Source organism: Kogia breviceps, chromosome 2 (genome assembly GCF_026419965.1).
Source record: "Kogia breviceps isolate mKogBre1 chromosome 2, mKogBre1 haplotype 1, whole genome shotgun sequence".
Lineage (NCBI taxonomy): Eukaryota > Metazoa > Chordata > Mammalia > Artiodactyla > Physeteridae > Kogia > Kogia breviceps.
The window spans coordinates 103,723,783-103,746,079 of record NC_081311.1 but is presented as its reverse complement, the minus strand read 5'-3'; the positions used below and the strand labels follow the sequence as shown (position 1 = coordinate 103,746,079).

The 22,297-nt window shown below is 55.7% G+C and overlaps 1 protein-coding gene across 1 annotated transcript in view; it reads left to right on the top strand.

The window, feature by feature from the left end:
• Positions 1–22,297, top strand: part of GLI2 (GLI family zinc finger 2) — a 240,919-nt gene that overhangs the window by 162,768 nt on the left and 55,854 nt on the right. Inside the window, exon 3 of the mRNA XM_059054909.2 lies at positions 14,298–14,403. Coding sequence (XP_058910892.1) covers positions 14,298–14,403 — 106 coding nt within the window. The remainder of the gene's footprint in view (positions 1–14,297; positions 14,404–22,297) is intronic.

The following is a 22,297-nucleotide window of genomic DNA, read 5'->3' as shown; positions in this document are numbered from 1 at the left end:
CCTGCAGGAGGAAGCCTGGTGCATCTGCTGTTAGAACAACTTCGATTTCAGTCTCTGGGGAGGGCCCCAGCTGATGAGCTGACTCTTTGTCCTGCTTCTCCTATGACTACTGTTCTAATACTACCACGTCCGCTACAATGGCTCTGTCTAATGCTGCCCTGCCTGGTGCTGCCGTCCTGTCCACTCTGTGTGCTGTTCCTCCCGTGTCCAGCACTGCTTGGTCTGCTACCCATCTGTGTGGCAGGACCTTCTCTGCTGTTAATTTATGCACTACATGGGCAGCTATGGGCCCCTTCTTATCCTCAAGTTTCTTTTCCAGGAGTGGGAAGATTGCCTCGTTCGTTCACCCCTCATTTATTCACCCCCTCCCTCTGTGCCAGGCACCAGACTCTGGCTTGGAGGAAATGGTCTAGAGGGCATATCTTCTGCCTGATTTGGGGGAGGGGGCAGGAGAACAGGAAGCATCACAGGCACATGAGATCTTGATACGGACCAGGGTTCTTAGACTCGGTAAGGCCAGACAAGAGATCCAGGCAAGGCTTTATTGGGGCCCCTGCTGCAGCAGCGGCAGGGGGGGGGGGGGGGGCGTGGCGAGAAGAAACAACAGGTTCCGTTGTTTGCCAGCTGCCTGAGGCGGGGCGAGCTTATTCCTTATATGGGGTGAGGGTAGGGGTGTGTCCAGGGGGTCCGGCTGGCGGGGTGGCTTAGGTGCTGTGCCCACCCCTGTGGGGGTGTTGAGTGCAGGGGGCGTGTGCGCAGGACCCCGTTTTTGCTCCCCACACCTTGTTTTTGCTCCCCGCTCTTCAGAAGTGGCAGTTGCGTTTTTGGTCTTTTTATATCTTGTTGTCCAGAATTTGCCCCAGCTGCAGTGCACACAGTTATTTTTAGTCCCTTATAGTTTCTTTGTATCTGTTGCTCCAGGAGACATTTTTCCAGGTTCAGGCACTGCAGCAAAGGGTCCCAGGTCACAGGTCCCAGATCTCAGCCTGTCTCAGACGGGATTCGTTTGGGGAGCATGAGTTGGCGTGATAAGTAGGAGATGGGCTTGGTGGGGAGGGGCGCAGAGAGCGTGGTAGTGGGCTGGGAGCTCTCCGGTCTGCAAGCGCCCAGCCGATCCTGGGGGCAGACTTGGGGGCGGGATCAGAAGGGTACGAGGGCCAGGCCCGGCTCTGGACTGCATTCCGCCCGTGACAGCAGGACCTGGGGGCCACCTCCCAAGCAACGGGATCCCTCATCTGGGTCCCCTCCACTGGGGTGCAGCTGGACTCACAGAGCAGGGCCATTGCCCACAGCACCTTGAACGGGACGAAGAGGCCAGACTGCTCTGGGGTTTGTAGCAAGGGCAGCTCTGGCTTCTCTATCCGCCAGACACCTTGTGTGTGGGAGTTTGCCCCTGGATGTTAAATCCTGTTTGTTTTAAAGGAAGTACACTCCCTCTGCTTTTAATTCACACGCTTATTAGTTCATCGAAATATTGTTTTGCAAGAGGTTTTCTTGGTGTCCAGGAAGCCTTTGGAGTTTTCCCCTGCCTCTCCTCTAGGAAGAGTTTCATTCTAGGAAACAAGATTCTGGGCCCTGCTCAGGGCCAGTGGGTCGGGTCATGAGGCCGTGTTCTCTGTGTTTGTTTCTCCACCAGCACAATCGGGGAGTGGGCTTTTCTGGGGGTTCCATGGATGGGTGTACAGTCCTGCGGGGTGGCCGTCCAGTGCCCCCCAGACGCAGCAGTGGGAGGTAGTGGGCCGGCGTGTGGGGAGGGGCGGCAGGAATGGCATTTGCTGGGACCCCAGGGAGCCGGGCTTCTGGAAGCGTTACGGGGCTCAGCCAGTGTTCGTTCACAGCCCTGCCCGCACCGCTCCCTGTGTGTGCTCTGCTTTCTGGGGATCCTCTTAATTGTCATAGGGTCTCAGGAGTCCGGTTGCCCACTGCCTTGCTTGGGAATGCCTGCCCCAGCCAATGGGAAAGGCACTGCACAGCAATCCAGGGCAGAATTCAGGGAGGCGCTGCAGACTTGCTCTGCTTGGCCCTGACGGGTCAAGGGTGTGGAAGGGCTTTGCGATGAACGTAGACACACGACTGTATATAAAATAGGTAACCAACAAGGATCTCCTGTACAGCACAGGGAACTCTACTCAATATCTTGTAATAACCTATAGTGGAAGAAAGTGTAAAAAAAGAATATATATATATATGTGTGTGTGTGTGTATGTGTGTAATTGAATCACTTTGCTGTACACCTGAAATTAATGCAACATTGTAACTGAACTACATTTCAATAAAAAATTTTAAAAGTAGATAAGCGGTGTGGATATACTGTATACCATAGGGAAATTATAGCCATTACCTCGTAATAACATTTAAAGGAATATCATCTGGAAAAACACTGAATCCCTATGCTGTGCACCTGAAGCTAATAAAATATTGTAAGTCTTCTGTACTTCAACAGAAAAAATTTAGTAACTAAATAAAGTCAATAGGTTTAAAAAAATGATAAACAAGCGAAAAAGGGTGTGGAAGGAATGAGCCTGGGAGCCTTGTGACTTAAATGGATACAAGCAAAGGAGAAACGAAGGGAAGATGATTAACTTCTTGTCAGTCGGCTGATTTAGGGACTGAATGGAAGTCTGCAGGGAGCTCGGATTCAGAAGCAAGGAAGGACTGAGGTTTGGGAGTGCGCTCATCTCCACGGTGTATCGATGAGGCTTGGCTTCACCCAGACTGGAATTCAAAAGCAAAGTGCAGTAATGATACCTGGTTAGGCCTGGGCCATTCAGTAAGGTGACCACGAGCTATGTTTGTCCTGCACTTCATATGGAATTGAGATGCGCTGTTAGTGAAATACATAACTGACTGGAAGACTTAGTACAAATAAAAGGAAATAAAATATCAGGTTAATGATTTGCATGCTGAAAGGATAATATTTCTGATTGATGGACTGGGGCAAGGATATTGTATGATGAAAATTATCACCTGTTCTTTCTCGTTTTTTTTTTAATGAGGCTACTACAACATTTAAAGTAACATAGGTGGCCCGCATCACATGTCTGCGAGGCCAGGGCTGTCCCTGACAGGAGGACAGCAGACGAGACTCGTTTTAGGTAGGGGAGGTTTGAAGGGAAAGAACGCTGTTGAGTCATGTATAATCGTCGGGGCCATTCTGACAACGGTCTCCAAGGAGTGGTCCTTAGGGGTCTGCTTCAGTGAGGGAATGAAAAGCATTTGGGTTTTTTGTTATTGTTGTTTTGTGTTTTTATTTATTTTATTTTTGGCTGCCTGGGGTCTTGGTTGCGGCACGTGGGATCTTTCGTTGCGGCACGCGGGCTTTTCCCTAGTTGTGGCTCGCAGGCTCCAGGGCGTGTGGGCTCTGTAGTTGTGGCGCACGGGCTTGGCTGCCCCGTGGCATGTGGGATCTTAGTTCCCTGACCAGGGATCGAACCCGCGTCCCCTGCATTGGAAGGCGGATTCTTAACCACTGGACCGCCAGGGAAATCCTGAAAAGCATTTGTAACGAGCCGTCCGTGGGAGGAAAGTGAGTGCCGCCCACAGAGCTTGGAGGTGCTTGGAGGCTGTTCTCACAGCAGATTGCACTGCCTGGTTTGGAATCTCGCTGGCTGGCTTTGGCGGGCTCTGCCTCAGAACACACCCTGGAGTTGGGGGGTCTTGGCCAGCCTGGAGAAGCATCACCAGTGCCTGGTGGGGACGAGACGCTGTGGCCTGCTTGAGAGCCACAGGCTCTCTTGGTGTTCTCGGGAGGGTGGGAGCCAAGGCCAAAGCACAGACGGGGGGGATCTTCTGCTGGAGCTCTGTAGGAAAGGGCAGATGCTGGGAGGGAAGCAGAGTAGCAGGTGACACCCTGGGGACCCATGGGGAACAGGCAGAGGAGTGGCGTAGGCGTCCTCCTGAAAGGGCTCAATGCCCCCGTGACAGGTGGGCTTTTCAGACAATGACAGGGCAGCATCGAAGCTGCCAGCTGACGGGGCTGCTGGTACAAGCTGGCAGGTGAGTCAAGGGCCTGTCCCAGCAGGTGAACCCGTGCAGCGTGGGGTCCACACTGGGAAGCTTGCATCTGTCCCGCCCCGGCCTCAGGAGCAGGCGGAAGGAACACGGGGACAGGTCGCTCTTCTCCAGGCCCCGGGCTGGATTCGTGCTTTCTGCAAGGCTCCTAAGAGGGCTGCAGGGGACACCTTTGGAGCCACGGTCCCCTGGGTCTCAAATCTGTCGTAGATTTTGGGGTTCTGCATACTGTCTTCTTTGGGACAGATTCCGTGGCCAAGACAGTTTTCAAATTTAATCAGGCTTGACCTTCTCCAAAGTTTCTTTTGGTCTTAAGAGTTTGTAATGTGGGACACCCCCCCCCCCGGTCTACCCCGGCAGGCAGGCTACTCTTCCCTTCTCTACAACGGCAGGGATCTGGCCAGGGTCCCCCTGCAGATCCCCCCAATCTCCCAGCCCTCACTGAAGGGGTGGGAGGTCTGTGGAGATGGCCAGGTTGGCACTGCTGGGGACCCGCTCTGCGCCTGGCCCGCACAGGCTCTGACATGTTAGCTGGTCTCCGCTTCGTGCCCACCTCTGACCTCGGTCCCATCACCACCGCCATTTTACAGATGAGGAGACCAGGGCACCGGAAGGTTAAGTGCACCAGCGGTGGGGCCGCTGGGCCGGGGCGTCAGCTGCAGCCTCACTGCTGTTCCCCACAACCCCAAGGCCTCTGGCGCAGGTCCTGTTGGCCTCCTGTGTCCTGTTTCCCTCGTCCTGCCACCGCCCTCTGCGGGTGTCTCGGTCAGCGCAGGCTGTGTAACAAGAACGCCAGAGGTTGGTGGGCGGCTCAAACAACTGACATGTATCGCACACAGTTCTGGAGGCTGGGAAGTCAGAGCTCAAGGCGCCAGCAGATTCAGTGTCCAGTGACATCCCACTGCCTGACTTATAAACTGCCCACGTCCCACTGTGTCCTCACACAGTGGAAGGGGACACGGATGTCCCTTTTATAAGAGCACTAATCCCATCATGAGGGCCCCACCCCCATGACCTCATCACCTCCCAAAGGCCCCGCCTCCAAATACCATCATATCAGGCATTAGGATTTCAACATAAGAATTTAGGGTTGACGAAAACATTCAGTCTATAGCGGAGAGAGACAGGTCCCAGGACTGCCCGGGCTCCCTTGCGGTGCGGGCCACGTGGCATTTGCGTCTGGCCTCTCCCCGGGGAGTCTGGTCCAGCCGTGGACGGCGCACGCCTCTCTGCCTGCCCACCCCGCCCTCCAGACCAGCCTCAGGGCCCTCCCCCCATGGAGTGGCTCGTGCTGGCCCAGCCCAGCTATTTTGTCCTATTTTGTCAAGCAGCACCTTGGAAAGGCCAGCCCATGGCTGTGGTGCGGGCCCAGCCGCCGCCCTGGTCCTGCCAAGCCCTGTGTGGGCCTGGGCCTCCGCCCACCCAACACCCGCCAGCTTGTAGTGTTGGAATTTCCTGTCTGACGTTAATTTCCCCCCACTATTTTTCCCCCCAAAGTGAGACAAAAACTCTTTTTTATTGCGTGCTCTGGAGTGCCAGTCAGGATATTATTATTCTTAATAAGTGCTTCCTGTGGGGCAGTGCCCAGGCACGGGGAGGGCTCTGGATGCAGCCTGTCCCAGGGCTTATTACTGGGGATAGTAGTGCTGTTTGCGTGAGGCCTGGCCACTGGGAAGCAAGCCATCCCTGGACTTGTCTGCACTGTCCTGCCTCCCAGCTCTGATGCTTCGGCCATTACTTGGTTCCCACTGGGAGAAGCCGTGGCCATCTAAGTCCACACGTCTGAAGGGCTGGCCTTTGAAACTGCCCAGGTTTGAAAGTGGACTGAGAACCCACAGTGAAGAAACCACAGGTGTGCACGGGGGCCCTGCACATGGTTTCTTCAGCCCTGTGGGCACCTTCGTTCTTGTACTTGGAAAAGCACAGTCCCTGGGTTGCATTCCTTGTGAGCCTCCGGCCATGTTCAGAAGTCCTGGTAAATGGGGCAGCGTGGCGGTCCCCGGGGTTCAGATGTCACGCCCAGGGCCGTCTCTCTCTTCAGCCATGTCGAGTTTCTACAGCTGCAAACGTTCTCCAGCCGGGACAGTGCATAGTAGGCAGAAACGTGAGAAGTAATCTCTTACTTAACTGGTGCCAGTGGGAATTCTGGGGCTACAGCAGTAAGACGGATAATCTAGGCCAATCGTTTTCCAAGGGTGGTCCCTGGCAAGCTTGGTCCGCATCGCCTGGGCACGTTTTATAAATGAAGATTCTCAGGCCTGCCCCAGGCCCACGGAGGCCACAACTCGGGGGGTGGGGCCCAGCCACGGTGTTTTAACAAAGCCTGCAGGTGATTCTCGGGTCTGAAAAGCACTGATATTAGCGCCTAGTAGGTGCATCATAGGTGTGCCTCTCGTTATGTGTATCGCATCCTTGAATCCCTGAGAGGGCCCCAGAGAGAGGCATCCCTCATCCTGAACATACAGCAGAGGCCACGTGGCTCGGGCCAGCATCCACACAGCACACAGCTCCGTGCCAGGGCACTAGTGAGTCCTCTGGACTCTTGTCCACACTGCCTCCCAGCCTGAAGGACCCAGCATCCTCTCCAGCTCTCCCAGTCCTGGCCCCGTGAGGGCCCAGCTGCAAAACCACCTCCTCCAGGGAGCCTTCCCGGCCGCTCTGGGTCCCAGGGAAACGGCCCTTCCCTGACCCTGAGGCTGCTCTGATAGCTGTGCCCATGGACCCCGCTGAATCCCATGGGGCCAGGCTCTCCAGCTTTGCAGATGGCCTCCACCGAGGTGCCCGGTGCACTGCCCTGGCCCCTGGCCTCCTGCCCAGGGCCCCACGGGCTGCGCTCAGATGTGTTTGTGCCTCATTGTAACAGCCCTGTATCGGGCCAGGACCAGGCCTCCTTCTAGAGACTCCCGCCTGCACCTCCCTCGGCCAGTGCCAGGGCTGGACAACTCTTCTCGCAGACACCCATCTCTTCCCTGGTCCCAGGCCTGGAGCCCATGTGCTCTGAGCTCATTCCCTGCTATGGTCTTTTTTTTTTTAGGGGGCGGGGGCTACGTTGGGTCTAAGTTGCAGCACACAGGATCTTTGTTGTGGCATGAGGGCTCCTCATTGCAGCATGCGGACTTCTTTCTAGTTGTGGCATGCAGGCTCAGTAGTTGTGACTCGCAGGCTCTGTAGTTGCAGCACGAGGGCTCCAGAGCACATGGGCCCTGTAGTTGGGGTGCATGGGCTTTCTGGTTGTGGCCCGTGTGCTCAGTAGTTGCAGCACTCGGACTTAGTTGCCCTGTGGCCTGTGGGATCTTAGTTCCCTGACTAGGAATCGAACCCCAGTCCCCTGCATTGGAAGGCGGATTCTTAACTGCTGGACTGCCAGGGAAGTCCCCTCGCTGTAGTCTTGATGGGAATGGCCACATAACTGGAGCCCATGCTGATCTCTAGGGACTGGACAGCCAGAGGGCTGGGGCACCCCCAACATGTCCCGGGAGATGGTTGCTTCTCCCGAGCTGGCCCCTCTGTCTACGTCTCTGAGCCCAGTCCTCAGGGCAGCATCTCCACGTTGTAGCGACACGTGACTTCATCCAAGGAGAATTCCTCCAGCTGTTGCCCTGGCTGCCTGGTCGTGTTTCGATGACCCGGTTTTCCTGATTCTTTGTCGGAACCCTCTGCTGACACCCCCACCCCCACCCCATCCCATCCGTCCGTAAGTCGCCAGAGACGTCATTAACGGGGCATCCACTAGAGCTAGGCTTCCAGGGGAAGGTCCCCCTTGTCCCCTTTCAGTGTCCTGCTTACTCACACAGCGAGATCCTTATACCAAGGACACTCCCCACACAAACGTGCCCTCACCCCTGGGACCACCAGCCAAGGAGCATTTAGCATGTAAACCTTAGTGCAGAAAAATCCTGGGTTTTAAAAAAAAAAAGCCATCACGCCACCATCGTCAGCTTCTTAAACTGTTGGTCTTTCTGTGTAGGATCAAAACCAAATGTGCATTTTTTTCAGAGGGGGCAGGGAGATCCATAGAAAATTCCCATCTTAGAGTTTCTTCCTCAGAAACTTAAAAAGAGAGCCATTCTTTGAAATGGCATATGGGGTGTGTGCGTGTGTGCGTGTGTGCGTGTGTGCGTGTGTGTGTGTGTGTGTGTGTGTGTGTGTGTTCCGCCCAATCATGCCACCCAATCATCATGGAAGGACTTGATTTAGTTTGGATTTTTTTTTAACTTAAAAAAAGAGCCCACAATGAAAACAGTGTGTGGATGGGTCCCATTCAATATGTTTCTGGAAGGCCGCCTTGTTCTTTACGTTCATCTTCGTTATGTTCCTTGGGTGCTGCTGACAGCCTCTGGATGGCGTACTGTCTCGCAGAAGGTCCAAAGTGGGACCTCCTCCTCCTCGGCCTGCCCGATCGGCTCTGGGCAGAGCATTCCCCGCTGAATGTTTCCATCAGGGCCGTGGGGGCCGGCAGGGGTCCATGCTGGTCTGAGAGGGTCCTGAGTCCTCAGATTAGCCAGCATCAACCTTCATCCCTCAGTTTACCTGTGGTGCAAAGCTGGTCCCAGGGATGGTTGGCGGATGTACAGGCAGGCTTAGGTGATGGGGCCAGGGGCTGAGCGGATTCAGCAGGGCCGCTAGGTCAGTGAGTTGTACAGAGAGGACCATAAAGAGGAAACAGTGCCCAGCGCATGCCCCCTCCGTGACCTGCTCAGGACCCCTCCTAAAGCCTCACTGAGTCACCAGCTGGCACAAGCATGGCTCTTTCCCGGGGGAGCCGGTGACCTTTCACAAACAGCAGGATCTGGCAGGAAGGAGCATGGAGCTCATCTAATCCCCGTTGTACGAAAGGATAACGTGAGACCCAGACAGGGGAAGTAATGTCCCCAAAGTCCCAGGGCCGCCTAGTGGCAGGGCTGTTCTGGGATTCCTGGCTAATGCATGCCCGGCCTCCCTCAGCCTGACTCTACTCATACGGCCTTTTGAGAAGTTTCATCAGAGCACGTGACTCCCAACCCAGGAACCCCCGGGGGCCTCCCAAATCTCCCAGAAAATAATCCCCAAGTCTTTCCCAGAGCCTGCCTGCCCGGGCTTATAGGACCTCCTAGCTCCACCGCTCTGTTCCAGCCCAGGTGGCCCTGTGCTGAAATCACCGAGCTCTTCCCCCCACCAGGCTCTGGGCCTTGGCGCTGCTCTCCCCCCACCAGGCTCTGGGCCTTGGCGCTGGCCTCCCCCCACTGGGCTCTGGGCCTTGGCGCTGGCCTCGCCCCACCGGGCGCACCCTCTCTCGGAGAGCCCTGGCTTCTCCAGCGTCGCCCGAGCCCCCTCTGTTCCCCTACCCGGCTCGGTTTCCTTCCTCCCCTCAACGCCCTGATGTGAGGGTATTAATGTATTTCTGGTTTGCTCCCGTCCCCTCTTCTGGGCAATGTCTACAGCTCTGTGGCGGCAGTAGCACGGCAGCTTTGTGATCGCCCTGCCAGGAGCTGGAGCAGTGCTGCTACGCAGCAAGCACTTGACACAGGCGACGAGTGAATGAATGAATGGACGGCTGTTCCTACGGTGACTGTGCCCAGAGGTAGCCCCCGCGAGGTGAATGGTGGTTCTCTGAGGGGGGCAGAGGGGTCCGGACAGCGGGTCCGCGGTTGGGCTCTGGCTGATGGGAGGCGTGGCGCTCCATCCTGGACCAACGCTGCGAGCTGCTGGGTGGGAAGTGAGCACTCAGAGGCCCTATCTGCTGAGGGCCAGCTTTGTGCCGGCGCTGTGCTCCAGGAAAGCACGCGGGGATGAGTGCAGAGAGACAGTGAAACCAGCGGTCACCAATGGCCTGCTCATGGCTCACCTAGAGGGACAGACATGCCACTCTGAGCCTCGATGTTCTTTCCTGACAAATGGGGATAAGGACAGGGTTAGTGGTCAAACTAAATGAGACGCTATAAGCAAAGCCCCACAAGGCAGCTGATGTCCCTAAAGGATGAGCGCCTGAGGCACGTCCCGTCCTGACCCAGCTGGGGACTGCCACACTCCAGCTGCTGGCCGACCCAACACGTCCCTGCCCGGATGGGAGGAGCAACTGACCCGAGTTCCCAGGCTCGTCCTGATCCCGAGCGGGTGAGGGTGGGTGCGGGGGTGTGGCCAGAGCCCCTGCTGCCTCCTCGTTCCACGGGTGTCAGCCATCCTGGGAGCGGCGTGGCTGGGGGAAGTCCTGCCCTGCGGCCCTGACTTGAGAAAGAGGAAGCCGTTGCCTCTGTAACCTCACAGGCTGCGCCCCATGACCTGGCAGAAAGGAGGGAGCAGCCCCAGCTGCAGCAGAACCCTGCAGTCGGCTGTCCCTTATGCCTCTACTGGGAAGCCCCAGGCTCCTCCTCCCCAGCCGCACGCGCGCACACACACACACACGCGCACACACAGCCTGGTCTTGGGCAGCAGCCTGGTCACCTCGGTGCCATGTCCCCTTCATGTTTGCCGGGTCAGCTACCGTGAGCACTTCATTCCTGGGGGTTTTATTGCTCTTTAGACCTGGATGAAGTTGCATTACTTCTGAGAAGAGCACTGCTATAGCTGGTGGGGCAGAGGGGAAGGTCTGGGCTCTTGTGGCCTCAGGGGACCCCCTTCAACCTCTGCAGGTTCAAGATCGGGGGAAAGGAGCATCCCAGGGCGCTGGAGAATGGTCGGTGGAAAGACTAGGAATTCTGGGGTGAGTGCAGCCTGAGCTTGCCGTGAAGACCCAGGAGTCGCTGTTTCCAAGCACTGAGGGCAGGGCCCAGTGCTGTGTGAGTGCTCGTTAAACGGGACACAGAAGCAAGGTCGGGACAGAAAGACCCTGGGATCACCCTTGCACTCAGGGAGCCTCGGAGTGTTCGTTGGGGTGGTATAGAGGGAAAAGCCCATGCCCAGCCGTCCAGGGCCTTGGATTCCCCTCCTGGCTCTGTTGTCTTGCAGCCTCATGACTTTGGGCTGAAATCACCCTTGGCCTCCATTTCCTCATCTGTGAAATGGGCACAGTAACGCCTACCCTGGCTGCCTCGGGCGGGGGGGGCTTTCGGATATGCAGGGAAACAGAAATAGACAAAAGCAAACCATGTTTATTTTGTTAACAATACTGTAATCTGGTCTGCCTGGCTGCATTAAAACAAACAAACAAAAAATCCATAAAGGCTCTTTCCTGCAGGTCTGGGGAGGTGAGTACTGCTTCCCTGCTGACTCCCCTGGGGATTTGGGGAAGCCCAGTTTGTCTCCCAGGCTGTAAGCAGGTGAGCGGGCCCTCCGCCCTCCCCAGGGTCTGCAGGGAGCAGAGGGTGACTTGTCCCCTGCCCCACAGCCAGTAAATGGTGTAATCATGGCTTGATTATGGACTGCGGGGCTCCAAACATTAGTAATAATTGTAACCATCAGCAGTAACACGCACGGAGTGCTTCTTATATGCACAAGCACCTCTCGGCAGGAGCATTTTATGTTCAGGGCAACCCTAGAGTAGTTGGTGTTACTTGTTTCTGGACGGACACAGGGAGACGCCGAGGTAGCAGAGTTTGCCTGAAGCCAGGCAGTGGGTACGCAGCAGCCTTGCTCCAGGTCTGTGACTCCAGGAGGGTGGCTGGTCCTCCTGTCACCGTTTTCAGAGTCACAGCCGCATGCCCAGCCTCACCTCCTCAGAGGACGCAGGCCTAAGGGGAGAAGAGGGTGGCCATTCCCACAATCACCAGCCCCGGAAGGGAACGCCCGACTGCAGGGACGGGGAAACGCGCCAGTGTCGGGTTTCCTCGGAGCCCAAGATTTGTGGAGTCCGGGTTCAGCAGTTGATTTAATCAGAGTGAGAGGATTTGCTTTCTTTATTCCCAGTCACCGTGGAGGGTGTCGGGATTGTGGAATTAGGAAGATAAAATTGAATGTGTAAAAAATTAAGGTTAAACGTCAGGAGGAAGGTTTCCTCTTGTTAAAAATTCATAAGCGATGAACCCAGGTGTCCGTTGGCAGGTGAATGGGTAACCCAAATGTGGTATATCTATACAGTGAATATTATTCAGCCTTAAAAAAGGAAATTCTACTACTCAGCCATAAAAAAGAATGAAATAATGCCCTTTGTAGTGTTATGGATGGACCTAGAGATTATCATACTGAGTAAAGTAAGTCAGACAAAGACAAGTATCGTATGATATCACTTATATGTGGAGTCTAAAATACGATATAAATGAACTTATCTACGAAACAGAAACAGACTCACAGACATAGAGAAGAGACTGGTGGTTGCCAGGGGGGTGGGGGGTGGGGCAGGGATGGACTGGGGGTTTGGGGTTAGTAGATACAAATTGTTATCTACAGGTGGATAACAACAAGTTCCTACTGTAGAGCACAGGGAACTGTATTCAATATCCTGGGATAAACTATGATGGAAAAGAATAGAAAAAAAGAATATATATATATGTGTGTGTGTGTGTGTGTGTGTGTGTGTGTGTGTATAACTGAGTCACTTTGCCGTACAGCAGAAACTAACACAATTGTAAATCAACTGTACTTCAATAAAAATATATTTTAGAAAAAAAGGAGGGCTTCCCTGGTGGCGCAGTGGTTGGGAGTCCGCCTGCCGATGTAGGGGACACGGGTTCGTGCCCCGGTCCGGGAAGATCCCACGTGCCGCGGAGTGGCTGGGCCCGTGAGCCATGGCCGCTGAGCCTGCGCGTCCGGAGCCTGTGCTCCGCAACAGGAGAGGCCACAACAGTGAGAGGCCCACGTACCGCAAAAAAATAAAAAAATTTAAGAAAAGGAAATTCGGACACATGCCACAGTGGATGAACCCTGGGGACGTTCAGTGAGATCAGCCGGCCACAAGGCAACAGATACTGTGTGATTCCACTGCTACCAGGTGCCCAGAGGAGTCAGATCCACAGAGACAGAGAGGACAGTGGTGGTCGCCAGGGGCCAGGGGAGGGGGAGAGGAATTTGGTGTTTGATGGGGACAGTTTCAGTTGGGGACGATGGAGAGAGTTCTGGGGAATGCACGGTGGTAGCACAGTCAGTTGTACGCTTAACCATGGTTTAAAATGGAAATTTCATGTGATTTGTATTTTACCACAATAAAAAAGGAACTCGGGCTTCCCTGGTGGCGCAGTGGTTGGGAGTCCGCCTGCCGATGCAGGGGACGCGGGTTCGTGCCCCGGTCCGGTAAGATCCCACATGCCGCGGAGCGGCTGGGCCCGTGAGCCATGGCCGGTGGGCCTGTGCGTCCGGAGCCTGTGCTCCGCAATGGGAGAGGCCACAATGGTGAGAGGCCCGCGTACCACACACGAAAAAAAGAAACTCGTAGGGCTTACAATGCCGGGATCTGCTTGGACAGACACATCGGCAGCGTTATCTGTGAGCGTTTACACCGTAGGCCTGGCGGTCTGCTGACCTGTATGCGTGGACAGCGAACCCACCGGATTTCTTTAACCTCTAGAGTAATTCAGACTCAACACTCAGCCTCACTGGCCCGCGGCCCTCGGCCTGAGCGAGAGCTGACTGAGAAATCTTAGCCCTTTTCCCCGGGTAACTACTTTTTAAAGAGTCTTGTTTTCCTAAGGCCGATAATTATGCATGCCTCCAGGGTACCCAGGATTTTTTTTTTTTTTTTTTCATTAGCAAAGAGCATCCTACAAGTATCGTGATTTGTGGAGGACAGGCCAAGTGCAGACAGGAGGCTGATGCCCTCTGGCAACCAGGCCTCACGCGTCGGCGTTGGCGTCCGCCAGCGCGCTTGGGGTCCGTGATGCATATCGAGAGCTAGAGTGTTCACAGAGGTGTCCACCGTGGGCTGCCCACCGGACAGGGCTCCATGGCGCTCGGCCTGCCTGGGGCTGGCCCTGCCTCCACAGACAGTTGTAGGTCAGTGTCTCCAGCGTAGGGGGCCGCAGCGTCGGAGGCCGTAGTGTCAGAGGCCGAGGCCGTAGCTTCGGCGTCATCGGAGGCCCGTGCCCCGGGGCTGCGGGCGCCACGCCCGGCCGAGGCCAGGATGGGCGGAAGCCTGTGGGCTCTGTCGGCCCTGATTTGCGGCCAAGTCTGTCATCTCACCGAGTTCAAAGAGCGCTTAGCTGCTTGTCTTTGTCAGGAGCGCAGCTGGGGGTCTTTTATGTGAAGGATGTAGGGTTCCCGGGCTGACTTTGATTATTTATTCATCCCCCTTTGTGGGTGTGTGATAGCCGGGCACCCCGGAGCCCCCCTGTCCTGAGCGCGGTTGCTCTGAAATTCACTGAGCTTTAAAGCCCTTTGAAAAGTGCTTTTCGAGGGAGGGGACAAGTTTCTGAAGTCTTGTTTCTGTCTCCCCTCCGCAGTGCCGACACACCTCCTGCCACCGTTCCACGCCCCCTTCCCGATTGACATGCGACACCAGGAGGGAAGGTACCATTACGAGCCTCACTCCGTCCACGGTGTGCACGGGTAAGTTCGGCCCGCCGCCCCTGCCTCTGTCCCTCTGTTCCGAGATCCTCATCAGCACCGTCCACCCCTGGCGCCCGGCGTGCGCCGGCCCGGTGTGAAGGGGGACCGTGCTGGTGAACCCCAGCTCCCCTCTGGTTACCTGAGAAGGAAGTGCACGCATCTGCCACATCACGGCTTCCAAAGATGCAGGGGGTCCTGGTGTGTCCACAGCGCCCTGAGGCTCTTCCCCCATCCAGGCGGTGGGGACGCCCTGCAGACCAAGGTCCCCATATAAGTACCGTGATTTTGGTTCAACGCTGTCCCAACATAATCATTCACAGTGGCACCCCCACCCCCGCCTTTCATGCTCTCAAGTGTCCCCGTTTGGACAGTGAATTACAGGGTAACCCTGCCGATACGGACAAGCTCAAGGCTATTCTTTGGGGCCTCTCCTACTCCCTGCTATAAGACCTCCCAGTGAAGGCGTGTGTCCCCTGTGTGTCTCTCTCTAGACCTGTCCCTGCCCCTCTTCACTCCCACCCGGGGTCTCGGAGCCCACAGCTGATGTCCCTTTCTTTGGTCTCTATGACTCCAAGACTTGACCCCTTGCCACCTCATCCATTTTGCTTCCAGGAGAGAGGCTGAATCCTTCACCGCACCCCCTGTATCTCCACTACGCCCCACACCTGCCTCTTGACCCAGACACCCGACCTGTCCACACCAAGCTGCCGTTATGGTTCTAGCCCACCTGTACCTGGGTCTCAGCCCCTACCGCCCAACCTGCCTGGAACGGCCCCTCCTCCTGACCACCTTCTCCAGAGTCCCGAAGCCTCAGCTCAGGGGCCACCGCCTCCTGGGAGCCCACCCTGACTGGGGGTCCCTCCCTGGATTCCTGCCACACTGTAGCATTGGAACGAGGTGTCTTCACACCCTGTCCAGCGGGCTCGCCCACACCCTCCATGCGTTCCACCCGCTGAGGACAGACCCTGCTCCCTCTCCCACAGCTCCACTGGGATAAAGTCAGTCAGATCTCACCGAGACCCCTCTGTATTCAAAGCCCTGTGCCCGAGAGGCGGGCAGGTGACTGCTGTTCCGGGGCACCCGCTGCTCACCCCAGACAAGGCAAATCTGGGACTTCTGGGTGCTTTTTCAAGATGTCTCGTATGTTGCAATAATCTCAGACGTATAAGAAATTCACAAAAATAGTGCAAAGATTTCCTGTATACCCTCGCCCGGTTCCTCAAACATTCACTTCTTACGTAACCAAAGACTGGTCCAGTGCTATTAACTAACTCATAAATGTTACCTAAATTTGGTCAGTTGCCTGTGGATGTCCTTTTATTCCATGTTCAGCTTTTAGCCATTGCATTTAGTTGTCATAACTCCTTCATCATCTTTAATCCAGAACGTGGCTCAGTCTCTCTTGCCTTTCATGACCGTGACACTTTTTTTTTCTTTTCCATGACGGTTTATCACAGGATATTGAATATAGTTCCCTGTGCTATACAGTAGGACCTTGTTGTTTATCCATCCTCTGTATACTGGCTTGCATCTGCTGACCCCAAACTCCCAGTCCATCCTTCCCCAGCCCCTCCCCCTTGGCCACCACAAGTCTGTCCTCTATGTCTGTGAGTCTGTTTCTGTGTCATAGATAAGTTCATTTGTGTCATGTTTTAGATTCCACAGACAAGTGATATCATATGGTATTCGGCTTTCTCTGTCTGACATACTTCACTAAGCATGACAATCTCTAGGTCCATCCGTGTCGCTGCAAATGGCATTATTTCATTCTCTTTTATGGCTGAGTCGTATTCCATTGTGTATATGTATCACATCTTCTTTATCTGTTCATCTGTCAGTGGAGACTTAGGTTGCTTCCATGTCTTGGCTGTTGTAACCAGTGCTGCTATGAACACTGGGGTGCGTATTAGAGTTTTGTCCGGATACATACCCAGGAGTGGGATTGCTGGATCACATGGCAACTCTCTTTTCAGTTTTTTGAGGAACCTTCATGCTGTTCTTCGAAGTGGATGCACAAGTTTACATATGACCTTGACACTTGAAGAGGAAAGGCCAGTTACTGTATAAAATGTCCTCGATTTGGGTTTGCCTGCTGTTGCCTCCTGATAAATTCAGATGATGCATTGGGGGGATAGTCCCATGGAAGCAGTGCTGTGCCTTCCTAGTGCGTCGTGTTGGGCCCGCGACGACCATGCTTCTCATCCCTGGAGAAGGCTGACTTTGATCGTTTGCTTACAGTGACGTCTGCTGGGTTTCTCCACTTTAAAGTTTATCCCTTTGTAATTACAGGTCCCTTGTGGGGCAATACTTGGGTAATATGTAAACTCCTATTTCTCATCATATTTTCACCCACTCACTTGAACATCCATTGGTGATTCTTGCCAAAAACAGTAATGTCTAGAATTTACCAAATGGTGATTTTCTGTTTCCGTGATTCCTTCCACAGTTATCGATTGGAATTCTTCTGTAAGGAAGAGCTGTCCCTCCTCCCCCATTTTCTCTATTTATTTGATCATTTATCTGTGTCAAATCAATGTGTGGATATTTGTCTTCTGGAGTTATACTCTCTTGCTGTCACTATTTATTGCATTGTTCAAACGCTCCCAGATTTGTGCATTGGGAGTCCCTTCAAGCTGTCCCCCACGCCTCTCCAGCTGCAGGTGTCTGAGACCACGGCTCAGGCGTCTTCTGGAGGCTGCGTACTCTTAGAGCTGGTGGATCACCGCCCAGATTGCTCAGTTGGGGGCATCTGAGAACCCTACGAGTATCAAGGGAGCCGAGTCCCTTTCCAGGAGGGGGTCGGAGTGGCGGATTTTCTGCTCTTGAGAACTGTTTGGCTGGCTCCGTGACACAGATCCTGGGCACGGCAGGCCTGCAGTGAAGCGCTCCCCGCGAGGGGCCCTGTGCTGGTCAGAGACCTACGCACTGCTGAGAGCTCCCCGGGGGAGGGCGCAGGCAGGTGTACGTCACTGCAGGGGAACATCCTGGCTCCCGTGTCCCCACATACCTAGGGGCAGCGACAGAGATGTAAGAAGACGTCACCATTGACGACTGCTGCTTCTCAAAATAACTCTGACCTTGTGGACAGGCTCTGCTGTAAACACTTCCTGTGTTCATCTTACTTAATCCTCTTAACCCTAAAAGATATGCATTTCACGTCAGCCCCGTGTTACAGATGAAGGAACTGAGGCAGCACAGAGAGGTTAAATAATTCATCCTTAGGGCCCCCGCTGAGGGAGAGAGTTTGAAATCTAATTACCGCCTCCTGAGCCCCGGCCCTCGGCCGCATGCTGGCCTCGCTCTTGGGAGCACATGTATATGACCACAGGCCCCCTGCGTGGGTCCAGACGATTCCTTCATGAAAGCTCACCTAGCCCTTTGTTAGGGCACTGCCCGCAAACCTCTGGACCAGCTGCCTCCCCTGGGAGCCTGCTAGCAATGCAGAGTCTCAGGCCACAGCCCAGACTTGCTGAGTCAGAGGCTCTAGGATGGGCCCACCGTTTTGGTTTTTTGGTTTTTAAAATAAATTTATTTACTTTTGGCTGCATTGGGTCTTCGTTGCTGCACGCGGGCTTTCTCTAGTTGTGGCGAGCAGGGGCTACTCTTTGTTGCGGTGCACGGGCTTCTCATTGCAGTGGCCTCTCTCGTTGCAGAGCACGGGCTCTAGGCGTGCGGGCTTCAGTAGTTGTGGCCCCTGGGCTCAGTAGTTGTGGCTCGTGGGCTCTAGAGCCCAGGCTCGGTAGTTGTGGCTCATGGGCTCTAGAGCCCAGGCTCAGTAGTTGTGGCGCATGGGCTTAGCTGCTCCACGGCATGTGGGGTCTTCCCGGATCAGGGCTCGAACCCGTGTCCCCTGCATCGGCAGGCGGATTCTCAACCACTGCGCCACCAGGGAAGCCCTCACACACATCACACACATCACACACACATTACAGGCCTGAGATGCTCCGGCTGCAGGCAGGACCTTGGCACTGAGTCAGGGGCCCTCAGTACTGTCACTCTGCGGGGTAGTAGAGAGCTGTGGCCAGGAGGTCCCCCCCCCCCCCAGTTTTCTCCAGGCTCTGCCATTCCCCAGGTCAGGACTGGACACAGGCCATGTCCCGTCCCGGGGCCTGCTTCCCTCCTGGCCAGTGAGGGACAGAGAATGGGTGGGGCATCCAGAGAAACAGGAAGTGGAGGTGGCAGGTAGCAGGGGAGGGCTGGCCCGGCCAGCAGACCTGTGGAAATGGCCTTGTCACTCACTGGCCTGGATGGCTCTTTACTTGTAGGGCTGTCTCCTGCTGCTGTAACTGCCTGTCTCCACCTTGGTGGCTTAAAACGATGCAGATGTACCCTCAGAGGGCTGTGGGGGACAGAAGTCAGAAGTCAGTCTTCTGGGCCTAAAATCAAGGTGTTGGCAGGGCTGGTTTCCTCCAGGAAGCTTATGGTTCCTGGAGAGAATCCATTTCCTTGACTTTTGCAGCTTCTGGAGGCTGCCTATGATCCCTGCCCCTCACCACACCACCTTTTTGCCTCCTGCTTCTTTCTCACACCACCTTCTTCCTCATCTGCCGTTTTCTCCCCTGCCTCTCTTATAAGGATGGCAGTGATTGCTTTCAGGGCCCTGAAATCCAGGACCACCTTCTTGTCTCACAATCATTAACTCAATTCCATCTACAAAGTCCCTTTTCCCACAGAAGGTGGCATTCAGAGGCTCCCGGATTAGAACACGGACATCTCTGAGCGTCATTAGTTGGCCCATTTGGATCACCAAGCCCCAGTGCTAAGTCTGGAATCACCCAGGGCCTGCAGGGGCCAGGCTCTGCACTGCAGCCTGGTTGTGCACTATTAGGTGCCCCTCCTTGACGGCCCCGTGAAATGCGGCTGTAGTATGCATCTTACCGATGCAGAGGCTGAGGCCCAGAGGGGTGCACCGACCCTCCCAGGTCACCCTTGCACGGTGGGCCCGCTTGCTTCCACTCCAGGGTTGAGGGGCCCAGCACCCCACCCCCCAAAGCCCGCCTCTGGCTGGGGTGTTCTCCCAGCAACTCTACGTTATCCTGGAGGCCGTTGGCTCCTGTCCAGGCCACAGGGGGGGACACAGCACGTGTTCAGGGCTAACCTCGGGCCCTGAAAAGCCCACCCCTTCATCCCCCCAGGTGAGAAACAGGATAAAGCCTGGGAGGAACACGGGCCCCCTGGCTGTGGCTTCGGTGATCAGTGTGGTCGGAGCCTGGCGCAGCCCCTGCTGTAGCCGCTCCTCCTCGCCAGCGGCGCCAGACGCGTCTAATCACGCAGACGTTGCGCAGCAAATGACGTGCGGCGTCGTCTCCGCGTCTCCCGTCCGGTCGCCAGAGCCTCTGCGGCTGCTCGGGGCCCAGGACCATTGCCCATTGGCTCACCTGGCCGCGGTGGGCGTGGCTCCGGGTGGAGCGCTCCGCCCCGGCCCTGCCAGGCCCCCTGGGCTTGAACCCCAGCGCTGGACGCACTAGTGTCCACCCTAGCCTGAACGGATGAACCTGTTTTCTCATCTGTAAAAGCGCATGATAATAGTACCTACCCCATCTACTGAGTTATTTGGAAAATTAAACGGGGTAATACGAAGAGCACATGTAGAACAGTTTGGAAACATGCAGTAGATGTTAAGGAGGATTGTGATGACTGTCGTTATTAGAGCAGGAGGTTCACTGTGGCGGAAGCAGGCCATGGCGTGACCTTGGAAGAGGATGCTGTCTGGGGGCCGTGCCGTGGGAAGGTGGAGAAGGGGATGGCGGGAGGAGGGGCCTTTTTCCCCCCAGTTGAGGAATTCGGACTTTATTCTTTTGGCACTCAGGAGCAGGGGGAGTGAACCGGTTCATCTTCAGGGAAACCATAGGCGCTGTTGAAGGAGGGGCATGGAAGGGACACCGGCTACAGCTGTCACTATGCTTGGGACAGAGGAGGAACCGGGCCAGGGCTGCCCGCACACCGGCCCAAACAGGCAGCTACACGTGGGCCGAGCGGGCAGTGGGTCCAGGGTGTGGAAAGCCACCCCGTACCTCCCATCTGGACGGCTCCCTATTAAGACACCCGCCCCCCAGCCCTCTCCAGAGCTACTTTCCTGGAGGTGCAAACCCACCCCCGGCCTTGCATGGCTTACTAATGCTCAGATGGTTCCAGAAGGGTAAATGCCCCTGGACTCGTGGAGTGGCACCTGTCACCTGCATAAATCACAGGTGATGGGGGGATGTTCTTGCCAGTCAGGCGTGGGTTTCCTGTGCTCCTGAGTCTCCCACAGTCCGTTCTCAAGGGCAGGGGAGAATGTCCTGCAGTCTCTCCATCACCTGGTAACCACTAGCAGGGAACAGCTCTTTGGATCCCCTCCTGCCCCTACCCCTTGGAAACAGGCTCAGCGGGTAACGTGGGGACCAAGGCTGAGGCGGGGCACGGCAGGACCCTCAGCTGGAGCCCCCCCTACCTCCTCGGTGTGTGCGTGAGTCAGGGCTGCCTTGGGCCGGGACCAACTCCCGTGTTTGCAGGGAGGGTAGAAGCTTGTGTTCCTGGTGCAGGAGACTGGGTAGATCCCCAACTCCTCACCCTGCTTGTGAGGTCCTTCCCATCCGAGCCCTGCCCCGGGGCTTCAGAGAGGACCAATTCCAACTGCTGCAGCCCAGAAGGGTTAGAGACACGGCTCGTGGAGCAGTTCTCAAACCTGGCTGAAAGTCTGAACTAGGATGTGTCTGAAAGATGCGCATTCCTAGGCCCGGACCCCAGAAGTTCTGGCTCTTTCAGGCTAAGGTGAGGCCTGGGAATATATATGTTTATAGACACCCACAGGCCAGGGTTAGGGGCCACCCTGCTTATTTTACACCCAAGAAAGCAGGCCCAGAGTCAGAGCTAGCAGGCTTTTAGGCCTTTCCTCTCTGTGATAAGAACTCTGCAGTACGGGTATTAAACATCCCCTGGTTCCGCCTCATCACCCACTCACAGATGCCCACGAGTTGACCTAAATATCTTCATATTCTCAGTCTGCGGAAGGAGGCGTGCGTGCTGGAGGGGGGCAGGGAGAGGGGACGGCCACAGCATCTCAACCGTAGGGAGGACAGCCCCCCGCTGCTCTCCGCTTGCCGGTCTCCATACCTGACCCCTGACATCCACGACCCCCAGCACCTGCCTGGATTCTGGACCTGGAGGTCACCCGATCCTGAGCTGTAATTGGCGAGCAGTGCTCCAGCCGTCACAGCCAAGGCCACCCTGCACGGAGAAGGAAGGGGGCAGGGCTCTTGCCTAAGGACAGATGGCTCCGGGACTTAGCCATCAGTTCATGGAAAGTCCACACGCACTTCAAAGTCCCAGGTACTTTGAGTAGCGCCAGCTGGTGGGTGTGAAGGCCTCTGCCCACCATCTTCCAGCCACTCCGTCACGTGTGTACACTGCCCACCCCACCCCCACCGGGGCTGTTCAGGACAGCCGGACCTACCTCGTCCTGGCGACTGCATATCCGGGGGATGGTCCGCCCCGCTTCCCTCAAGAAGGTAGTTTCTTGGCTGTTGCAGGCTGAGCTCACGAACGGTCGGGTCTCGGGGGATTTGAAGATGGCTTTTGCCAAGGTCAGTGTTCCGTCAAGACGGCACCGGCTCGTCGTGAGAGTAATGAACATGCAGTCGGCTCGGCTTGCGATTCACTGGCGTGGTCCCAGGCCCCTGACAGCTCTGTCCTCAGCCAGCCACCGACCGGGGCGGAAAGATACATGAAGATTTTCTTCTTGATTCTCGGCCCAACACTCCAGGTTCACGGTTCGGAGACGACTGGCTTTGTTTGTGTTTCAGGAAGAACGTTCTCTGCCCTCTGCAAATGCGCGTGCTTTTGTCAAGCGACAGATGGAAGAAAGGAGGAAACTTCCAAAGGGCATGTCCGCCTGGATCCCGGGCCAGGATGC